The sequence below is a fragment of the Oncorhynchus masou genome, chromosome 4 (assembly GCF_036934945.1).
Source record: "Oncorhynchus masou masou isolate Uvic2021 chromosome 4, UVic_Omas_1.1, whole genome shotgun sequence".
NCBI lineage: Eukaryota > Metazoa > Chordata > Actinopteri > Salmoniformes > Salmonidae > Oncorhynchus > Oncorhynchus masou.
This window is the reverse complement of record NC_088215.1, coordinates 11,551,679-11,573,447: the sequence shown is the minus strand read 5'-3', so window position 1 is coordinate 11,573,447 and position 21,769 is coordinate 11,551,679. Positions and strand designations below refer to the sequence as shown.

Below are 21,769 nucleotides of genomic sequence, written 5' to 3'. Positions count from 1 at the left end.
CTTTGGCCCCATGTCCAGTCAGTATAGGCTTACGTATACTATGTAGTTTATCATGGGGTTACGCACTACTTTGGCCCCATGTCCAGTCAGTATAGGCTTACATACACTATGTAGTTTATCATGGGGTTACGCACTACTTTGGCCCCATGTGCAGTCAGTATAGGCTTACATACACTATGTAGTTTATCATGGGGCTACGCACTACTTTGGCCCCATGTCCAGTCAGTATAGGCTTACATACACTATGTAGTTTATCATGGGGTTACGCACTAGTTTATCATGGGGTTACGCACTACTTTGGCCCCATGTGCAGTCAGTATAGGCTTACATACACTATGTAGTTTATCATGGGGTTACGCACTACTTTGGCCCCATGTGCAGTCAGTATAGGCTTACATACACTATGTAGTTTATCATGGGGTTACGCACTACTTTGGCCCCATGTCCAGTCAGTATAGGCTTACGTATACTATGTAATGTATCATGGGGCTACGCACTACTTTGGCCCCATGTCCAGTCAGTATAGGCTTACGTATACTATGTAATGTATCATGGGGCTACGCACTACTTTGGCCCCATGTCCAGTCAGTATAGGCTTACGTATACTATGTAATGTATCATGGGGCTACGCACTACTTTGGCCCCATGTCCAGTCAGTATAGGCTTACATACACTATGTAGTTTATCATGGGGTTACGCACTACTTTGGCCCCATGTGCAGTCAGTATAGGCTTACATACACTATGTAGTTTATCATGGGGCTACGCACTACTTTGGCCCCATGGCCCAAAAGCTCTCAAAGGCTTCTCTACAAGGTTTCAACTGAATGAGTTAGATTGCAATTAAATCAGTTGTAACCCCATAAAAGCTTGGATATGTCACTGCCACCCCTTTTTTTGCTGAGGCTATCTAACTTTTGCATAGCAACTAATTGAAGGCCTCTCTCGTAGGCTATTCACAGAAAGAGTAATAGTATGGAAGTATGTAGCTTCATACAACACTCCAAACTAGAGGTCGTCCGATTATGATTTTTCAGCGCAGATACCAATACCGATTATTGGAGGACCAAAAGAAAACGATACAGATTAATCGGACGATTTTGATTTATTTATTTGTAATAATGACAATTACAACAACCCTGAATGAACACTTATTTTAACTTAATATAATACATCAATAAAATCAGTTTAGTCTCAAATAAATAATGAAACATGTTCAATTTGGTTTAAATCATTTAAAAACAAAGTGTTGGAGAAGAAAGTAAAAGTACAATAAGTGCCATGTAAAAAAGCTAACTTTTAAGTTCCTTGCTTAGAACATGAGAAAATATGAAAGCTAGTGGTTCCTTTTAACATGAGTCTACAATATTCCCAGTTAAGAAGTTTTAGGTTTTAGTTATTATAGGAATTATAGGACTATTTCTCTCTATACCGTTTGTTTTTTATATACCTTTGACTATTGGATGTTCTTATAGGCACTATAGTATCGCCAGCCTAATCTTGGGAGTTGATAGGCTTGAAGTCATAAACAGCGCTGTGCTTCAAGCATTGCAAAGAGCTGCTGGCAAATGCAGGAAAGTGCTGTTTGAATGAATTCTTACGAGCCTGCTGCTGCCTACCACCACTCAGTCAGACTGCTCTATCAAATCATAGGCTTAATTATAATATTATAACACACAGAAATATGAGCCTTAGGTCATTAGTATGGTCAAGTCCAGAACCTATCATTTCGAAAACAAAACGTTAATTCTTTCAGTGAAATACGGAACCGTTACGTATTTTATCTAACGGGTGGCATCCATAAGTCTAAATATTGCTGTTACATTGCACAACCTTCAATGTTATGTCATAATTATGTACAATTCTGGCAAATTAATTACGATCTTGGTTCGGAAGAAATGGTCTTCACACAGTTCGCAACGAGCCAGGTGGCCCAAACTGCCGCATATACCCTGACTCTGCTTGAACAGAACGCAAGAGAAGTGATACAATTTCCCTAGTTAATAGAAATTCATGTTAGCAGGCAATATTAACTAAATATGCAGGTTTAAAAAGACATACTTGTGTATTGATTTTGAGATAGGCATTTATGTTTATGGTTAGGTACACATTAGTGCAACGACAGTGCTTTTGTCGCAAATGCGCTTGTTAAATCACCCGTTTGGCGAAGTTGGCTGTGATTCAATCATAATTTAACAGGCACCGCATCGATGATATGCAACGCAGGACAAGCTAGATTAACTCGTAATATGATCAATCATGTGTTGTGATTATGTTAAGGTTGATTGTTTTTTATAAGATACGTTTAATGCTAGCTAGCACCTTACCTTGGCTCCTTGCTGCACTCGCATAACAGGTAGTCAGCCTGCCACGCAGTCTCCTTGTGGAGTGCAATGTAATCGGCCATTCCGATTAATCGGTTGACCTCTACTCCAACCAAGACAACAATAAGCATCTTATCGAGCCAGTACACTAAATGTGCTGAAAGTCATCACACAATACACATTTCCCCATGTCCCAAATAATATACGCCTCAAAACATTTTGATTGAAATGTCTATTTGATCATTTTCATTGGCTGAGAGCATCAATGAATATCCAGTATGGAAGCATATAGCTCTATAAGCTCCATAATCCAGTGGATCTGTCTCCTTCAGCTTAGCAGGAAGTGATTAGTATGGTTATGATGACTAAGAATGTCTTTTTAAAGGCATTCCAAAACACAACACACCTGAGTCTAGAAGCTCTTGTGGAAAATATATCAGTGTGCTGCTCTTTGATTACATCAAGCAGGCACTGTTCAGGTAATTATGTGATTCACAGTGATTCACTCTCTCCTTCGTTTGATTTCGCTGTCCACTGAACAGAGCTCAAAACACCAACTATCAAAGCACTTCAATAAATTATAGTTGTGGGTTAATGCAGTTTCTCTCACCCCGTCAGGTAAACTAGAACTATGGTTAGACATGCTCCGGAACTTTGGTCACGAAGAAAGTATTCTTTAAACCTTCCACTTTGGGCTGGATGTGTCAATGTGTAGTTCATACATGCAAAATCTTTGAGCAGAATTACTTTCTTACCTCAATTATCCACAAAATCCATAATTTGAAAGCAACTGTGCAGTGCCATTTTCCCTACACTTTCTAACACATGGGCCAGCCCCATAGCAATTCGAGTTCCAGTCAATGAGTTCAGCCCATCTCCATTTGAGTGACAGCTAACCAGCAGCATACACAGCAGATTTTCAGGAACCACTTCTGGCTCATGAGCGCTACTATCAAAACTACAGGCTAAGAAGTAGAGGCAGATCCCCCCCCCCCCAATAATACGTTTTTTTTGTGTCATTTAGACTATTGTGTCATTTAGACTGACACACTACTGTCATGCCATTCAGTCACATAAGTGTCTGGAGAATAAATTAATGCCTGGTAGCTCCACTTATCCATCATATATATGGTGGCAATGTGTGTGCGCTTGCCCGCGTGTGGAAAACTTTGCTTCAAAGACCTATTCGTTCCCCGGGAGCGAAAATAATCGATCTTATGATTTTGTAAGAAAGCCAGAAGATGATGACTGGCTGTGGTAAAAAGGAAATATATCCCGCAGGTTGATGACACGTTATGCCAAATGCCATTTTTTCCTCTGTGAAAGCCGTCAATTCATACACCAGCGGTTTGTGACTGATTTCACTATGGATTTCAGGTCTGTCCGTGCCACAGCCTGGTTCCCTCTCAAAAAGTGACTCAAGGGTTCAGTTCAGGCCTGCTCTATACTTTATGCTTGTATGATCAATATGTTTATTTTCCTGTCTATCTGGGTAATAACACAGTCTTCAGCTGTGATATATCTACTGTTGGGGAGAATTGTCAGGGTTCTAGACGTTCCTTCAGTGGCTCATGCAAACCTCTATTTACTGTATCACATCTTACAATAACTCAAACCTCCTTCATTTTCCTTTAGTTTTCTTCTCTAACTCTTAGCCTCTCACTGTCTGTGGTTCAGTACAGGGACCTTGGTTGGGTCCACACTGTGAGACCGAATGAATAGATAAAAATATATACAGTTGAAGTCGGAAGTTTACATACTCTTAGGTTGGAGTCATTAAAACTCATGTTTCAACCACTCCACACATTTCTTGTTAACAAACTATAGTTTTGATAAGTCGGTTAGGACATCTACTTTATGCATGACACAAGTAATTTTTCCAACAATTGTTTACAGACAGATTATTTCACTTATATCACAAGTCCAGTGGGTCAGAAGTTTACATACACTAATCTGACTGTGCCTTTAGACAGCTTGGAAAATGCCAGAAAATTATGTCATGGCTTTAGAAGCATCTGATAGGCTAATTGACATCATTTGAGTCAATTAGAGGTGTACCTGTGGATGTATTTCAAGGCCTACCTTCAAACTCAGTGCCTCTTTGCTTGACATCAGGGAAAAATCTAAAGAAATCAGCCAAGATCTCAGAAAAACAGTTGTAGACCTCCACAAGTCTGGTTCATCCTTGGGAGCAATTACCATATGCCTGAAGGTACCACGTTCATCTGTACAAACAATCGTACTCAAGTATAAACACCACGCAGCCGTCATACCGCTCAGGAAGGAGACGCGTTCTGTCTCCTAGAGATGAATGTACTTTGGTGCGAAAAGTGAGAATCAATCCCGAACAACAGCAAACTCAGTGCTTCTTTGCTTGACATCATGGAATATCAAAAGAAATCAGCCAAAACCACATAAAAAGCCAGACTATGGTTTGAAACTGCACATAGGGACAAAGATTGTACTTTTTGGAGAAATGTCCTCTGGTCCATAATGACCATCATTGTGTTTGGAGGTAAAAGGGGGAGGCTTGCAAGCCAAAGAACACCATCCCAACCGTGAAGCACGGGGGTGGCATCATCATGTTGTGGGGGTACTTTGAGGCAGGAGGGACTGGTGAACTTCACAAAATAGATGGCATCATGAGGAACGGAAATTATGTGGATATATTGAAGCAACATCTCAAGACATCAGTCAGGAAGTTAAAGCTTGGTCACAAATGGGTCTTCTAAATGGACAATGACCCCAAGCATACTTCCAAAATTGTGGCAAAATGGCTTAAGGACAACAAAGTCGAGGTATTGGAGTGGCCATCACAAAGCCCCGACCTCAATCCCATAGAAAATTTGTGGGCAGAACGTTTGACCCAAGTTAAACAATTTAAAGGCAATGTGTCATGACTTAACCGAAGGTGGCTCCCCTCCCTGTTTGGGCGGTGCTTTGTGGTCAGCGTCGCCGGTCTACTAGCCATCACGATCCCTTTTTCCTTTTCTGTTTGTTTTGTCTTTGATTCTTTTTCACACCTGGTTTCATTTGCGTTAATTTCTGTGTGTATAATTGTAACCTATTGCCTGCCTAAATTTGTGCGGGATTAGTCGTTGATTGTGAGGTGCTCGGTTATGTATTACCGTTATTTGTTTTCACGGGTCCTTAAGTATATGAGTGTCGGAACTTTGTTTGTTCCTCCGTACGTTTGTACAGGTTTTCTGTGGTCGAGGGCGTTCTACCTTTTGATTGTGCCATTCCTGTGTTGGTGGACTTTCCTATTAAAACACGCTTCTCAGACATCCCTGCTCTCCTGCGCCTGACTCCTACACCTCTCACCTAGACGCACGCTATCACACAATGCTACCAAATACTAATTGAGTGTATGTAAGCTTCTGACCCACTGGGAATGTGATGAAAGAAATTAAAGCTGAAATAAAAACATTCTCTGCTATTATTCTGACATTTCACATTCTTAAAATAAAGTGGTGATCCTAACTGACCTAAGACAGGGACTTTTTACTAGGATTAAATGTCAGGAATTGTGAAAAACTGAGTTTAAATGTATTTGGCTGAGGTGTATGTAAACTTCCGACTTCAACTGTATATGGAATCAGGAATATCAACACTTTGTATTTCTTAAGTAAACAAAAATGAACTACATTATGGTTGGTGTCTCATTTTCCCGCTGTACTGAAACTGAACCGAACCGTAACCCCAAAACCGCAATATGTACCACCGAACCGTGGATTTGGTGAACCTTTACAGCCCTAGTGGGCAGCCGGACCGACTTGTTTTGATTCAACCCAGATTTATTATATTCACTTTAATGTGTTTACCTACCTACTGCTCTCCCTTTTACCCAACTCTCATCGACCTCCCTCCAAGCCAAGGTCAGCAATGCTGAGAGGAAAGTGAATTACATGGGAACGCAAACACACACACGTAATGACAGTCACGAGGTAAGATCTGGCTGTTTGCGTTCTCTCTCATCGCCAGCGAAGCTGAACACTATAAAAACCTACAAGAGTGTGTTAATGTGCATTAGCACCTCATTTAGCACCTGTCCTATTGTAGTGCTCCTGTTTACATCTGCTCTGAAACACCTTGTTACCCTGCTGGTGTCCAGCTCTAGCCTCAGTGTTGACGTTTTCACACACACACACACACACACACACACACACACACACACACACACACACACACACACACACACACACACACACACACACACACACACACACACACCTATACATACAGGTCATTCACACATTGACGCTTTCTCTCTCTCTGTTCCAGGGCCCGCTGGGTGGAATGGAGGAGAGCCTTGTCTCTGGCCCAGCAGCAGCACAACAGCCTGGGACTCGGCACAGCTTCGTCCAGGACCACTTTCAGGCACAGTACAGGTACGAGTCATAGACAATATCATACAGGTGCTGCAGTAGTCACAGACGATAAGAGTCACATTCAATTAGTACAGGTGAAGTAATAACGCATACTTAAGTTATGCAGCAATTCACTAGCGATTTCTCACACCATGAGGTTTCATGGAGTACCCAAACACCTAAACTTCTCATCCCAATGCTTTTGTAATGTCTGTGTGCATAGTTAGTTTTCTCTCCCCAGAATCTATAGCATTCCGTTATATAGAGTATAGGTATTCAGAACAGGTGAGCATGCACTTTCCCTCCTGTGGTTAAGAACCGCTAGCCTGCTAAAGTAGGTCACGTTGAGCTGGCTGTGAACACTTTCTGGGACTAGTCTGTATCTTGTTTGGCTCTCTTCCTCCTGGTCTGCAGTACACACACACACACACACACACACACACACACACACACACACACACACACACACACACACACGCACACACACACACACACACACACACACACACACACACACACACACACACACACACACACACACACACACCCACGCACACACACACACACACACACACACACACACACACACACACACACACACACACACACACACACACACACACACACACACACACACACACACACACACACACACACACACACACACACACACACACACACAAAGCAGCAGTAGCAGGATCCCTGCGTAGCCAGTCTAATAAAAACGCAGTGACCCTCTGCTCGCCTTGTCATGATGTTCTCCAGCTCCTTTCCTCCCCATCCACCTCTTCTTAGATCAATCTGTTTAAACGTTCCACTTGTTGATTTGTGATAGCAACGACTGATCTGTATACCACATGGATTGACTGAGCAGTTTAACGGATGATTAGACTTTGAGACATTGTATATTGTATAGAGAATGAGATTAGACCTGAAATTTACAGAATCTGCTGGGAGTCGATTGTGGCCAACAGGCAGCTCTTCTCTCTATAACAAAGGACTCCAGTTGTATCGGGCTTAGTATTGGATTTAACACCATGCTGGCAGATTAGTGTGAGTCTATCAATATAGGGTTAACCCCAGACAGTTAGACTGTATTGATGCCGACGCGGGGGTTAACCACCCAGTCAATCACGAGATTATGATTCCCACTCCCTCATCACAGGATTATGGATTATACACTTATCTAAACCCACTGTATCCCTGCGGAGACTGATCTCTCCAGGCTTCTAATTGGAAATTGCTCCCCGAATCCATTCTCCCTTATGGAAAAATGTGTATCTAATATGGAATATCGGAATTTTGAGGCAGAAAATCGGAATTCCGAGATGGAATATTGGAATTCCGGGTGTTCCCTTGAATGTGATGATGATCCCTCCTGCTATTCAAAGTAAAGTGTCTTCTTTAACATCCAACCCCCTTGGCTGTTGGCTATGATGTGTTTACGTCCTATTATCAGATTAGTCGTTAATTCATTAGCAGATAAGAGTAGCGACACTAGGGGCAATCTGAGACGTAACCTTCAAGACACTCCTAATGCATTAGCTCCTCTCATCAACAATTTTGTCTCTTGTCTCAAATGGCACCATATTCCCTTCATAGTGCACTACTTAGACTAACAGTTTTGGCTGACAGCTGTGAAGTGTCTGGACTCACCATCCTTTCCCCTCAGGTGGATGGATATACAGATGTAGGATCTTAATTTAATCCCACTTTTGTTGCTCAGAATGTTCCTGCAAAGCAGGAAATGTAAACTTCTAGTGCATTTTAGATTTCAAAAGGCTTCTAAAGTTTGTAGTTTCAATTTTGAAATTTCAGAATTGATTTGCCATAACGAACAATGTATCCATCCCTACAAACATTTTCATTCATTATAATCCACATAATTACTTTAATGTTTCCCATTACTGCAGTGTTATTTTCCCGCTGTAGCAAACTAGCTCGAATTAAGATCCTACATTTGTACGCCCAAGGTGTAGTAGTACACTCTTAGAAGAAAAGGGTTCCAAGGGGGGTTTTCGGCTGTCCCCATAGGAGAACCCTTTTTGGTTCCAGGTAGAACTTATTTGGGTTCCATGGAGAACCCACTCTGGAAATGTTTCTACATGGAACTCAACAAGGTTCTACCTGGAACTAAAAAAGGGTTATTCAAAGGGTTCTCCAATGGGGACAGCTAAAGAAAAAGAGTGTAGACTGTAGTGTGTTGTGTTTAGTCAGGGATTACAAAACAACACTTAAAGCACCAGTAATTAGTACTTTGATGGTCTGCTCCCTAAGGATACGTCTCAGTGTTGAGTACATGTTGTTGTCACATTATGCAGTCTACTGTAAAGTGATTACAGAACTACTCCAAACTCTGTTGTTTCTCCTGCAACGCACCTTGTCATTTTCTGCCTGGCTCCACCTCAACAGCTTGAAATGTTAGAGAGTAGCAGGGTTACACTGTAATTGCAATTCCGGAGTTTTGGACACAGACCCAGGTAGCAGGATAACGGCTATCTGGTTTGGCTGGAGGGTGGTGGGGGGAGGTACAGATGGAGGGGGCAGATGGCTGAAGGGCTTGTTTACAGATGACCTTGCAGGTTGAGCCTGGGAGAGGTAGAGCCTGCCTGGCTGTTCTCCACCCCTGCCTGGCCTGGCATTCCATGGGACCATCTTTAAAGTTGATTTTGTACGTGACGTTAATGCACTGTGCCTGCCTATAACTGTGCTTCTGTTCATGCAAGTGCATTTGAGTATGAATACAGATCAACACAAGTAATGTATCCTATCCACTGCACTCAAACTGTTGTGTTACATTGGGCTCCGTTCCAACATTCTAACTCAACGTTGCAGTATTGACTGTGTTCTAACTTCCAGACTTCTAAAGACACAAGACAGGTAGTGTAGTAGTGTGACTGAGACAATGTTTTTTTCTCAAAATGCATACTACCGTGCTCCGAGTATCCAAATTGGAGCATGGGAGGGTCAGAGTATGAGTCCAAATAAAAGTAGCCGAAGCGGAGCACGGAGGGAACTTCTCGAATGTGAAATGCTGCTTATTCACATGTAAAATGTTGCCTGACTAGAATATTTTATGTTGATATGTTAATAAATACATGCTGTGTAAATTTAATATGTTCACCTGCCTACTATGGTATGGTATATAGAACACAAGCCCATAATAAGTCAATAGGGCTAACTGGCTAGCTACAACTGTTCGCTAGCTAGCCAGATAGCCACAAAGAAATAGCAAAGGACCTTGTGAAGATGCTGGTACAAAAGAAACAGGTACAAAAGTATTTATATCAACAGTAAAACAAGTCTTATATCGAGATAACCTGAAAGCCGTTCAGCAAGGAAGAAGCCACTGCTCCAAAACCGCCATAAAAAAGCCAGACTACGGTTTGCAACTGCACATGGTGAGAAGATCGTACTTTTTGGAGAAATGTACTCTGGTCTGATGAAACAAAAATAGAACTGTTTGGCCATAATTGTTATGTTTGGAGGGAAAAGGGGGAGGCTTGCAAGCCGAAGAACACCATCCGAACCGTGAAGCACGGGGGTGGCAGCATCATGTTGTGGGGGTGCTTTGAGGCAGGAGGGACTGGTGCATTTCACAAAATAGATGGCATCATGAGGTAGGAAAATTAGGTGAATATGTTGAAGCAACATCTCAAGACATCAGTCAGGAAGTTAAAGCTTGGTCGCAAATGGGTCATCCAAATTGACAATGAGCCCAAGCATTTTTCCAAAGTTGTGGCAAAATGGCTTAAGGACAACAAAGTCAAGGTATTGGAGTGGACATCACAAAGCCCTAACCTCAATCCTATAGAAAATTTGTGGGCAGAACTGAAAAAGTGTGTGCGAGCAAGGAAGCCTACAAACCTGACTCAGTTACACCAGCTATGTCAGGAGGAATGGCCCAAAATTTACCCAACTTATTGTGGGAAGCTTGTGGAAGGCGACCTGAAATGTTTAACCCAAGTTAAACAATTTAAAGGCAATGCTACCAAATACTAATTGAGTGTATGTAAACTTCTGACCCACTGGGAATGTGATGACATAAATAAAAGCTGAAATAAATCAATTTCTCTAGTATTATTCTGACATTTCACATTCTTAAAATAAAGTGGTGATCCTAACTGACCTAAAACAGGGAATTTATACTCGGATTAAATGTCAGGAATTGTGAAAAACTGAGTTTAAATGTATTTGGCTAAGGTGTATGTAAACTTCCGACTTCAACTGTATATGGAATCAGGAATATCAACACTTTGTATTTCTTAAGTAAACAAAAATTAACTACATTATGGTTGGTGTCTCATTTTCCCGCTGTACTGAAACTGAACCGAACCGTAACCCCAAAACCGCAATATGTACCACCGAACCGTGGATTTGGTGAACCTTTACAGCCCTAGTGGGCAGCCGAACCGACTTGTTTTGATTCAACCCAGATTTATTATATTCACTTTAATGTGTTTACCTACCTACTGCTCTCCCTTTTACCCAACTCTCATCGACCTCCCTCCAAGCCAAGGTCAGCAATGCTGAGAGGAAATTGAATTACATGGGAACGCAAAAACACACGTAATGACAGTCATGAGGTAAGATCTGGCTGTTTGCGTTCTCTCTCATCGCCAGCGAAGCTGAACACTATAAAACGTTCAAGAGTACCAAATACTAATTGGGTGTATGCAACTTCTGAACCACTGGGAATGTTATGAAAGAAATGAATGCTTAAATAAATCCATTTCTCTAGTATTGTTCTGACATTTCACATTCTTAAAATAAAGTGGTGATCCTAAATGACCTAAAACAGGGAATTTATACTCGGATTAAATGTCAGGAATTGTGAAAAACTGAGTTTAAATGTACTTGGCTAAGGTGTATGTATGTAAACTTCCTACTTCAACTCTACCTTGTTTAACGGCAGGGTAGCCTAGTGGTTAGAGTGTTGGACTAGTAACTGAAAGGTTGCAAGCTCAATTCCCCGAGCTGACAAGGTACAAATCTGTACTTCTGCCCCTGAAGAGGCAGGTAACCCACTGTTCCTAGGCTGTCATTGAAAATAAGAATTCTTTCTGAACTGACTTGCCTAGTTAAATAAAGGTAAAAAATAACATTGGTTTTAGGTCATTTTAGCCTGTTTAACTATCTGGGAAGTTAGATTATTATGATTCAAACATCTAGCTGATAATTATGTGTAACGGCGTTCTTCGTTTGTCGAAAGAAAGTCGGACCGAAATGCAGCGTGTTGGTTACTCATGTTCTTTAATGGAACAAATGACGATACACGAAATAACTTATAAATACAAAAAACAACAAAACGGAATGTGAAACCTATTACAGCCTATCTGGTGAAACACTACACAGAGCCAGGAACAATCACCCACGAAATACAAAGTGAAACCCAGGCTACCTAAATACGGTTCCCAATCAGAGACAACGAGAATCACCTGACTCTGATTGAGAACCGCCTCAGGCAGCCAAACCTATGCAACACACACCCCTAATCAGCCACAATCCCAATAACTAAAAAACCCCACTAAGAAATACAACAAACATAAACCCATGTCACACCCTGGCCTGACCAACTAATTAACTAAAACACAAAATACTAAGACCAAGGCGTGACAGAACCCCCCCCCCCTAAGGTGCGGACTCCCGGACAAACCTCAAACCATAGGGAGGGTCCGGGTGGGCGTCTGTCCATGGTGGCGGTTCCGGCTCGGGACGTGGACCCCAACCCATAAATGTCATAGTTCCTCCCCTTCGCGTCCTGGGATGATCCACCCTCGCCGCCGACCATGGCCTAATAGTCCTCACCCAGAAACCCACTGAACTGAGGAGCAGCTCGTGACTGAGGGGCAGCTCGGGACTGAGGCAGCTCGGGACTGAGGGGAAGCTCGGGACTGAGGGGCAGCTCGGGACTGAGGGGCAGCTCGGGACTGAGGGGCAGCCCGGGACTGAGGGGCAGCTCGGGACTGAGGGGCAGCTCGGGACTGAGGGGCAGCCCGGGACTGAGGGGCAGCCCAGTACTGAGAGGAAGCCCAGTACTGAGAGGAAGCCCAGTACTGAGAGGAAGCCCAGCCAGGCAGTTGAATCCGGCAGATCCTGGCTGACTGGCGGATCTGGAAGAGTCTGGTTGACTAGCAGATCTGGAAGAGTCTGGTTGACTAGCAGATCTGGAAGAGTCTGGTTGACTGGCAGATCTGGAAGAGTCTGGTTGACTGGCAGATCTGGAAGAGTCTGGCTGAATAGCAGATCTGGAAGATTCTGGTTGACTGGCAGATCTGGAAGAGTCTGGCTGACTGGCAGATCTGGAAGAGTCTGGCTGACTGGCAGATCTGGAAGAGTCTGGCTGACTGGCAGATCTGGAAGAGTCTGGCTGACTGGCAGATCTGGAAGAGTCTGGCTGACTGGCAGATCTGGAAGAGTCTGGCTGACTGGCAGATCTGGAAGAGTCTGGCTGACTGGCAGATCTGGAAGAGTCTGGCTGAATGGCAGATCTGGAAGAGTCTGGCAGATCTGGAAGAGTCTGGCTGACTGGCAGATCTGGAAGAGTCCGGCTGACTGGCAGATCTGGAAGAGTCTGGCTGACTGGCAGATCTGGAAGAGTCCGGCTGACTGGCAGATCTGGAAGAGTCTGGCTGACTGACGGCTCTGGCTGCTTCATGCTGACTGACGGCTCTGGCTGCTCCATGCTGACTGGCGGCTCTGGCTGCTCCATGCAGATTGACAGCTCTGGCGGCTTCTTGCAGACTGACAGCTCTGACTGTTCCATGCAGACTAACAGCTTTGGCAGCTCCTTGCAGACTGGCAGCTCCTTGCAGACTGGCAACTCCATGCAGACTGGCAACTCCATGCAGACTGGCAACTCCATGCAGACTGGCAACTCTGGCTGCTCCAAGCAGACTGACAGCTCTGGCTGCCCCATGCAGACTGGCAGCTCTAGCTGCTCCATGCAGACTGGCAACTCTGGCTGCTCCATGCAGACTGGCAGCTCTAGCTGCTCCATGCAGACTGGCAGCTCTAGCTGCTCCATGCAGACTGGCAGCTCTGGCTGCTCCATGCAGACTGGCAGCTCTGGCTGCCCCATGCAGACTGGCAGCTCTGGCTGCTCCATGCAGACTGGCAGCTCTGGCTGCTCCATGCAGACTGGCTGCTCCATGCAGACTGGCAGCTCTGGCTGCTCCATGCAAACTGGCAGCTCTAGCTGCTCCATGCAGACTGGCAGCTCTAGCTGCTCCATGCAGACTGGCAGCTCAGGCTGCTCCGAACAGGCAGGAGGCTCCGGCAGCGCTGTAGAGGAGGAAGGCTCTAGAAACGCTGAACAGGCGGGAGACTCCGACAGCGCAGGAGAGGGAGAAAGCGCTGGCTGCGCTGAACAGGCGAGGCGCACTGAAGGCCTGGTGCGTGGTACTGGAACTGGTGGTACTGGATCGAGGACACGCACAGGAAGCCTGGTGCGGGGAGCTACCATCGGAGGACTGGTGTGTGAAGGTGGCACAGGATGGACTGGACCGTGAAGGTGTACTGGAGAGCCTGAGAGCAGGACTGGCACAGGACGTGCAAGGCTAGGTAGGTACACAGGAGGCCTAGTACGTGAGGCTGGCACATTTTTCACCAGCCGACTAACACGCACCTCAGGACTAGAATGGAGCGCTGACCCAGGTGCCATTAAATCCCCGACACGCTCCGTCGGACGAATCTTATACCTAAAGCACCAAACTAGCAACTCCCTCATTACTCTCTCCTCCAATTTCCCCATTAACTCCTTCACAGTCTCTGCTTCGCTCACCTCCAACACCGGTTCTGGTCTCCTCCTTGGCTCCTCACGATAAACAGGGAGAGTTGGCTCAGGTCTATCTCCTGACTCAGCCACTCTCCCTCTGAGCCCCCCCCCCCCCAAGAAATTTTTGGGGCTGATTTTCTGGTTTCGCTCTGCGCCGCCGTGTCACTCTTTTCGACTCCATTATCCTATAGCCCTCTTCGCACTGCTCCAGCAAATCCCAGGCGGGCTCCGGCACTCTCTCTGGGTCGGCCGCCCACCTGTCTATTTCTTCCCACGTCGTATACTCCAATCCTCTGCTGTCCATAACGGTCTCCCTTCGCTGCTCCAGCTGCCTGTTAATTAACACGCTGCTCGGTCCGTGTGTGGTGGGTGATTCTGTAACGGCGTTCTTCGTTTGTCGAAAGAAAGTCGGACCGAAATGCAGCGTGTTGGTTACTCATGTTCTTTAATGGAACAAATGGCGATACACGAAATAACTTATAAATACAAAAAACAACAAAACGGAATGTGAAACCTATTACAGCCTATCTGGTGAAACACTACACAGAGACAGGAACAATCACCCACGAAATACAAAGTGAAACCCAGGCTACCTAAATACGGTTCCCAATCAGAGACAACGAGAATCACCTGACTCTGATTGAGAACCGCCTCAGGCAGCCAAACCTATGCAACACACACCCCTAATCAGCCACAATCCCAATAACTAAAAAACCCCGCTAAGAAATACAACAAACATAAACCCATGTCACACCCTGGCCTGACCAACTAATTAACTAAAACACAAAATACTAAGACCAAGGCGTGACATTATGAAATAAAACTTTTGCTTTGTGTATATCTTGTTTTGTCTATCGTTGCCATTGTCCTGCAGTGTGAGATAAAAACAGTAGGGGAAGTGCTACTCAAATGTAATGTTTTATGCATTCTCCACACTCTCGTCCTCACAAGAACGTAGTCAAGAGAATATCATTGGAGCATGAGAGTGTGGAGCATGGTAGTACACATATCGAGAAACACCCATTGGCACGGATGAGTTTGGGTTCTGTGACTCGTCCTCCACACTTTCTCCTTATGTTATTGTCCTTCTATAATTGCGGTTGCCATGGCGCTCATTTCTAATAGCAAGACTAAACAAAATAATATACACTCTTAGTTTGTTTCGCTCTCTCTCAATTAAATTTCAATTTAAGGGATTTATCTCTCTGAATCTGTCAGTCTCATTGTCTTTCTTTCATTCTCTTTCTGAATCAATCATCCTTTCTCAGTCTCTCTCTCTCTCTCTGCCAGTCTTTTTATATCTGTGATACTCCTCAGGGGCATTCTGATCTGAATAAATGTTTGCGATTAGAGTGGAGGCTGTCTGGTGGGTTAGGCTGCAGAGACGAGAGAGACAAGCGACAGTCACTTTCCAGCCTCAAATGAGTCTTGGTCTACACCCTTAGTCTGGCATGTTGAGTTTGGAACGTGGGTTTTCTTAGTGTCAACGGGAGCATCCCAAATGGCACCCTATTGCTTTTAAAATATGCTACACAACTTCAATGGGCCCTGGTTAAACGTTGTGCACTATAAAGGGAATTGCATGCCATTTGGGAGGCACCCAAAGGACTGAGGAAATAGATATTGTCTTTCTATTCGTACTCTCCCCTGTGTCTTCAGTTCAACACAGCTGCCCAAGATGGCGGTGCAGATTTCTGTAGCCAAACCTTTTAAAGCAGATTATCCAGAGTTCACAGTCACTCATTCAACCTCTCCTTTGATTTTATTACCATGATGACCCACTTACACCCCTTCTTCATCGGGGAGGCCTCCTGGGCTGCCATCTCCCCCCCTTCCACCATGACCTTACCTGGGGCGTCTCTGAGCTGATCCCATCCCAGGCTGGATGCTTTGAAGTGGGGGTTTGAGAGTTGTTGAAGTGGAGGGTTGCTTTGATCTCTCCACTGGTGTTTTTCTGTGAACGTACAGAGCCCTGCTTCCTCTTTCTGACCCGACACCTTCTAACTATCATCAACTAACACTTGCTCTCTCTCTCACACGCACGCACACACACACACACACACACACACACACACACACACACACACACACACACACACACACACACACACACACACACACACACACACACACACTGTTCGCACATACACAGGTCTGCCAATTACCTCACTAATACAGTAGTTCAGTTTACTCTGTTTACTTACCCTTCAGGGCCCCTCTCTGCCAAGCAAACACCAATACAATTGTATTGACCCAGTACTGTCAGAGTTGATGCACTTTATTACTCTCTGTGAAACTATTTACACTCTTTCATGATGTGATTGACTCTAGTGGTTGAGGACGGTGGAGTAATTGTGAGGACTGCCAATATGTTTTCCCTCCTCCTTGTTGAAACCCCAGTAACAACTGAGGTGATAAAAAGAGAAATTGCGTACTTAAGCTGAGAGAGGAGCTGAGAGTTCTCAGATGTGCGTGCCCCACTCATAATGTACCTTTGATTTTTATGGAGTTGGATCTGTACTGTAGGAGCCTGCAGAGTAAGTGGTTGCAGTTGGAGCTTGCCAGAGATGATAGCCCAGCGCCGTTGTTTGTTTAGAGAATGAGTTCACCAACTGGTGTCCGGGTCCCCAATGCTCCGGTGACGTGGAGGAGGAGGCTGTCAACGGCCTGGATCGAGACCAGAGAGACAGAGGGACGTTTAGAGCCTCGTCTAGCCTCATATCTCCACACTGCAGATGGGGACCGGAGCGCGTCGTCCCTCTCAGTATGCAAGCAGGATATGCACACACAGGCACGGATGCAGATACCCTTCTCTGAGTGGATAGAGGCAGTAACCGTACGCATATTCATGAGCTCTCTGACATGAACACACTGGAACTGTAAAGGCCACTCTTTGAGATAGTACTCGTCATCAACAGAGGAAATACTAGAGCAGGATGATGAGGATGGTCAACCTTAAACTTCATCAACACTGTGAGATGAAGGTCACAACAACTATTTTGGGGGGGGGGGGTTCAACTCAAAGTTTTTAAACAAATGAACTTCCTTTCTGGCTTAGTGCTGTCTCCAATATCACAAATGTCACACTCAATCTCTTGAAGTTGAACACAATGTCCCAGCACAGGAAGCATTCAACAGACCAATCAGCTTGTCTCCTAACCCGCGTTGCATTAGCTCCCAGAATTCATCTTCCAACTCGTCAAACCCCTCAGAGAGAGGCAGCCGAAAACAATTGTCTACCCCCCCCCCCCCATTTCAGGCATAGCCCTCTGTTAATTTCCCATGGCGTGGGCCCTTTGTTTAAAGGTCTCTAATGGAGAAGCAGATAGAGGCAGATCAGCCTCAGTGCAGTCATCCAACCCAACGCAAACACCAGCAACCCAGACAGACTGACTGACAGGGGAATTTGGCTCTGGCTACAGAAGCCCTCCCCGTTTCGCCAGAGGAATTGAGGTAGAGAGGAAATGAGGTAGAGAGGAAATGAGGAAACGAGGTAGAGAGGAAACGAGGAAGAGAGGAAAGGAGGGAGCAGAGGAGGAACTGTCTGCTGACCTGGAGAGTAAAAGTCTGGAAGGACTTGTCATGTGTTCCACTTTAGACGTTATGCTAATTACAGGGCAGAAGACGCTATACTGTAGACTTGTCTCTGTGGATTGAGTGGTTAGTCGAACAACTGAGGGGATACTCGAGCCTGTGCCTTTGTCCTGGAGTGGCACTGGGCTGAAATGGCATCACAACCTATGTGCCGGCCTGTATCCTTCAGTGTCTGGGATTGGGGTCCTTGCATTTCTGTTCAGGCATCATTCGCCACCCCAGCCATTACCAATGTGTTTCTCTACCACTTTGCTTTTCGCCACATTTGTGGAAAATGCAAATCACCAATGGCGCGAAATTGAATCTCAAATGGGCTTTTCACATGGGTATTTATGAGACCCGGCTGACTCCAACCCCTGGGGAAGTTATATCTCGCATTTGTCCTCTCAATTTTGGGATAAAATCGACTGTGACTCCATTGAAAAACATATATCTGTAAGCAGAGAGAGGTTTTTAGCTTGTGAAACTGAAAGGAAAAGGGGATTGATTCACCGCGGTTTCAAATGTATTCACCAAGAAGGTCTGTGTTGTGTGTTTGATACAGTATCTTTCATTCTGTCTCATTCTGTCTCATGTGGGTTCAGGGTAATGCCCGGTATGAGCTGTTTGCTACGAGAGCTGCGTTCAAGAAAGCTCTTGGACCGATTTACTGGTCAGACCTTCTCTAAAAGCACTATGTCTGTGTCATGATGTTTGAATTCTGTCTCATGTATGTTGATGCGTAGCATGTGCTATATGTAGGCCTATGACACGAGAGCTGCATTCCAATAGGGTGAGGCTTGCAAGTTCAGTCATGCTGTTTGGATTATTATCTCGTAATTCAGTGGTCTTGAGCGATATAGAAGCTGCGTTCAAGGAAGGTGATATGAGGCGACGTGTTTAGTAATGCTGGTCACGTACTATTTATTTAGGTAGTGCAGGGAGGCTGTTCAAAACCTCATCTGTATAAATGATGAATAATGGTTTTTGGTAGACCGTCGGTCGCTAGGACTGCTAACTCGTTGCTGTGGGCTAGAGGCCAGGGGATTGGTGCTGTGAGAGTCAGCCAAATGCAGAGTGGATGGTGGTGAGAGGATAGGTTTGACACACACACACTCTTCTCACAGACACACATACTGACACACTCTCTCCTCACAGACACACACACACTGACAGACTCTGTCTCCACAGACACACTGACAGATTCCTCACAGATACACACACACACTGACAGACTCTCTGTCACGTTCTGACCTTAGTTCCTTTATTTTGTGTTTGTGTTAGTTTGGTCAGGGCGTGAGTTGGGGTGGGTAGTCTATATTCTTTTTTCTATGTTGTGCTTCTGTGTTTGGCCTGATATGGTTCTCAATCAGAGGCAGCTGTCGATCGTTGTCTCTGATTGAGAATCATACTTCGGTAGCCCGTTTTCCCCATTTTAATTGTGGTTGATTATTTTCTGTTTAGTGTATGTCACCTTACAGAACTGTTTAGTTTAGTTTCATTATCGTTGTTATTTTGTTTAGTGTTCTGAGTTTAAATAAATATGAACATGGACACTTACCACGCTGCGCATTGGTCCGATATTTCATACTCCTCGTCAGAGGAAGACGGATTACGTTACACTCTCCTCACAGACACTAACAGACTTTCTCTTCACAGACACACACACACACTGACAGACTCTCTCCTCACAGACACACACACACACACACACACACACACACACACACACACACACACACACACACACACACACACACACACACACTGACAGACGTTCTCTTCAGACACACACACACACACACACACACTGACAGACTTTCTCTTCAGACACACACACACACACTGACAGACTCTTTCATCACAGACACACACACACACACACTCCAGACTGGAAACGCTGTCAGCCTCCACATACAGAGTTTTAAGCAATGCCTGTGTGTGTGTGTGTGTGTGTGTGTGTGTGTGTGTGTGTGTGTGTGTGTGTGTGTGTGTGTGTGTGTGTGTGTGTGTGTGTGTGTGTGTGTGTGTGTGTGTGTGTGTGTGTGTGTGTGTGTGTGTGTGTGTGTGTGTGAGTGTGCGTGCGTGCGTGCGTGCGTGTGTGTCAGACTCCATGGAGAGCATTCTAAGTGATGTTGTAACGTGTAAGCCCCACTAATGCTGTGACTGTCACAGAGTAAATACAGGAATCATTTTAACCAACTCTCAGAATGTGTGATAGATCCATAGAAATAGAATGACTAGATCCATAGAAATAGATTGACTAGATTCATAGAAATAAAATAACTAAGTAATACTTTTGAAATAGTAATGCTATTTCTATTATATCTGGGACAATATCTACAAAATCTCTCAGAGTAGGAGTGCTGATCTAGGATTAGTTTAGCCTTTTTGATCAAAAGGAATAAGATTATAAGGACAGGTGGGGGACCTGATCCTAGATCAGCGCTCCTACTCTGAGACTCTTTGTGGATACAGGCCCTGTGTTGTAACAACTCTTGTTGCAGACCTGTACCGACTATACTTGAGTGCATCACTGTCCTGGAGTGACTCAGCAGAACACCTGATAACCTGGACTCATTCAGCTGAGAACAACCAGGAGGAAAAGAGAGAGCAGAGAGAGCAGAGAAAGCAGAGAGAGGAGCAGTAAGATGTATCAGCACGGTGGAGCTAATATGTTCCACACAATATGTTCTACACAAGCTAATGGCTGCCTCTCTCTCTCCAACCAATCTCTACCACAACCACCATCCTTCCGTCTCTCTACCACTAGCATCCTTCCTTCTCTCCTCTGCCTCCATCTTTCTCTCTACATCCGCCTTTCCCATCTCCCCCTCTCACCCCCTCCCCCTGGGGATGCTGCTGACACAGTCCTCTTGGCTGTCCTCCATGTTTCTGTGCTTAACCCCCAGGCTCATCCCCTGCTGATCCCCCTGTAGGGCTGATCACCTCTGTGGCTCTGCTGTCCCACACCACTACTAAATCCCCCCTGGGTGTACTCTGGTTGGGCCACTGGCCAGGGAGGTATTCATGTTGGAGTCATTATTGTGTTGGTTGACACTGGTAGTGGATGCCCTGCATGACACGGGAGGGTGAGACGGGGTAGTGAATCTTTTGCATTGGGATGATGTTGCAGATGTCATGTCCCTGTTAATCTGGATGTCCTTGCTTCTCAGTTGACTTGATGCTCTCTCTTCTGTTTCCGTCTGCACTTCTCTTTTTCTAATAACCACATCTACATAGGGATAGACATTTCGGTCAATTTTGCTGCTGACTAACTGATCATCAACAAACTGTAAAAAAAATATATATATATGTAAAAAAAAAAATGATGTGATCGACACATCAGAGCAATGGGAGTCGTCCAAAGACTGGAAGGCAGGCAACAAGCTTAGGCCCAAAATAAGTCCATAGAAACTAGGGATGCACAATATATCTGTAAGCATATCGGAATCGGCCGATATTAGCTAAAAATGCCAAAATCGGCATCGACCCGATGTTTAATTTAAAGCCAATGTGCAAAACCGATGTCTAAGCTGACGTGTATACCTATATAACGTAGGTAGATGATGTAATGAAGCCACGAAAAATATAGCTCTACACAGCATTCCTAACCTAGCCCACAATGTCTGCTGTGTGGATCGAGCAGTCAACAAGTCGAGCCGTCATTTGAAAGAGTATGAACATTTCAGCGAGACGAAGGCAAAGGCAAAATCCATTCAAGCC

The 21,769-nt window shown here is 44.8% G+C and overlaps 1 protein-coding gene across 2 annotated transcripts in view; it reads left to right on the top strand.

The window, feature by feature from the left end:
* LOC135523917 (ubiquitin carboxyl-terminal hydrolase 43-like) overlaps nt 1-21,769 on the top strand; it is a 128,433-nt gene that overhangs the window by 50,824 nt on the left and 55,840 nt on the right. For both annotated transcript variants that reach the window (XM_064950947.1, XM_064950941.1), the window contains exon 3: nt 6,608-6,714. In XM_064950947.1, the coding sequence (XP_064807019.1) occupies nt 6,608-6,714 (107 nt within the window). The remainder of the gene's footprint in view (nt 1-6,607; nt 6,715-21,769) is intronic.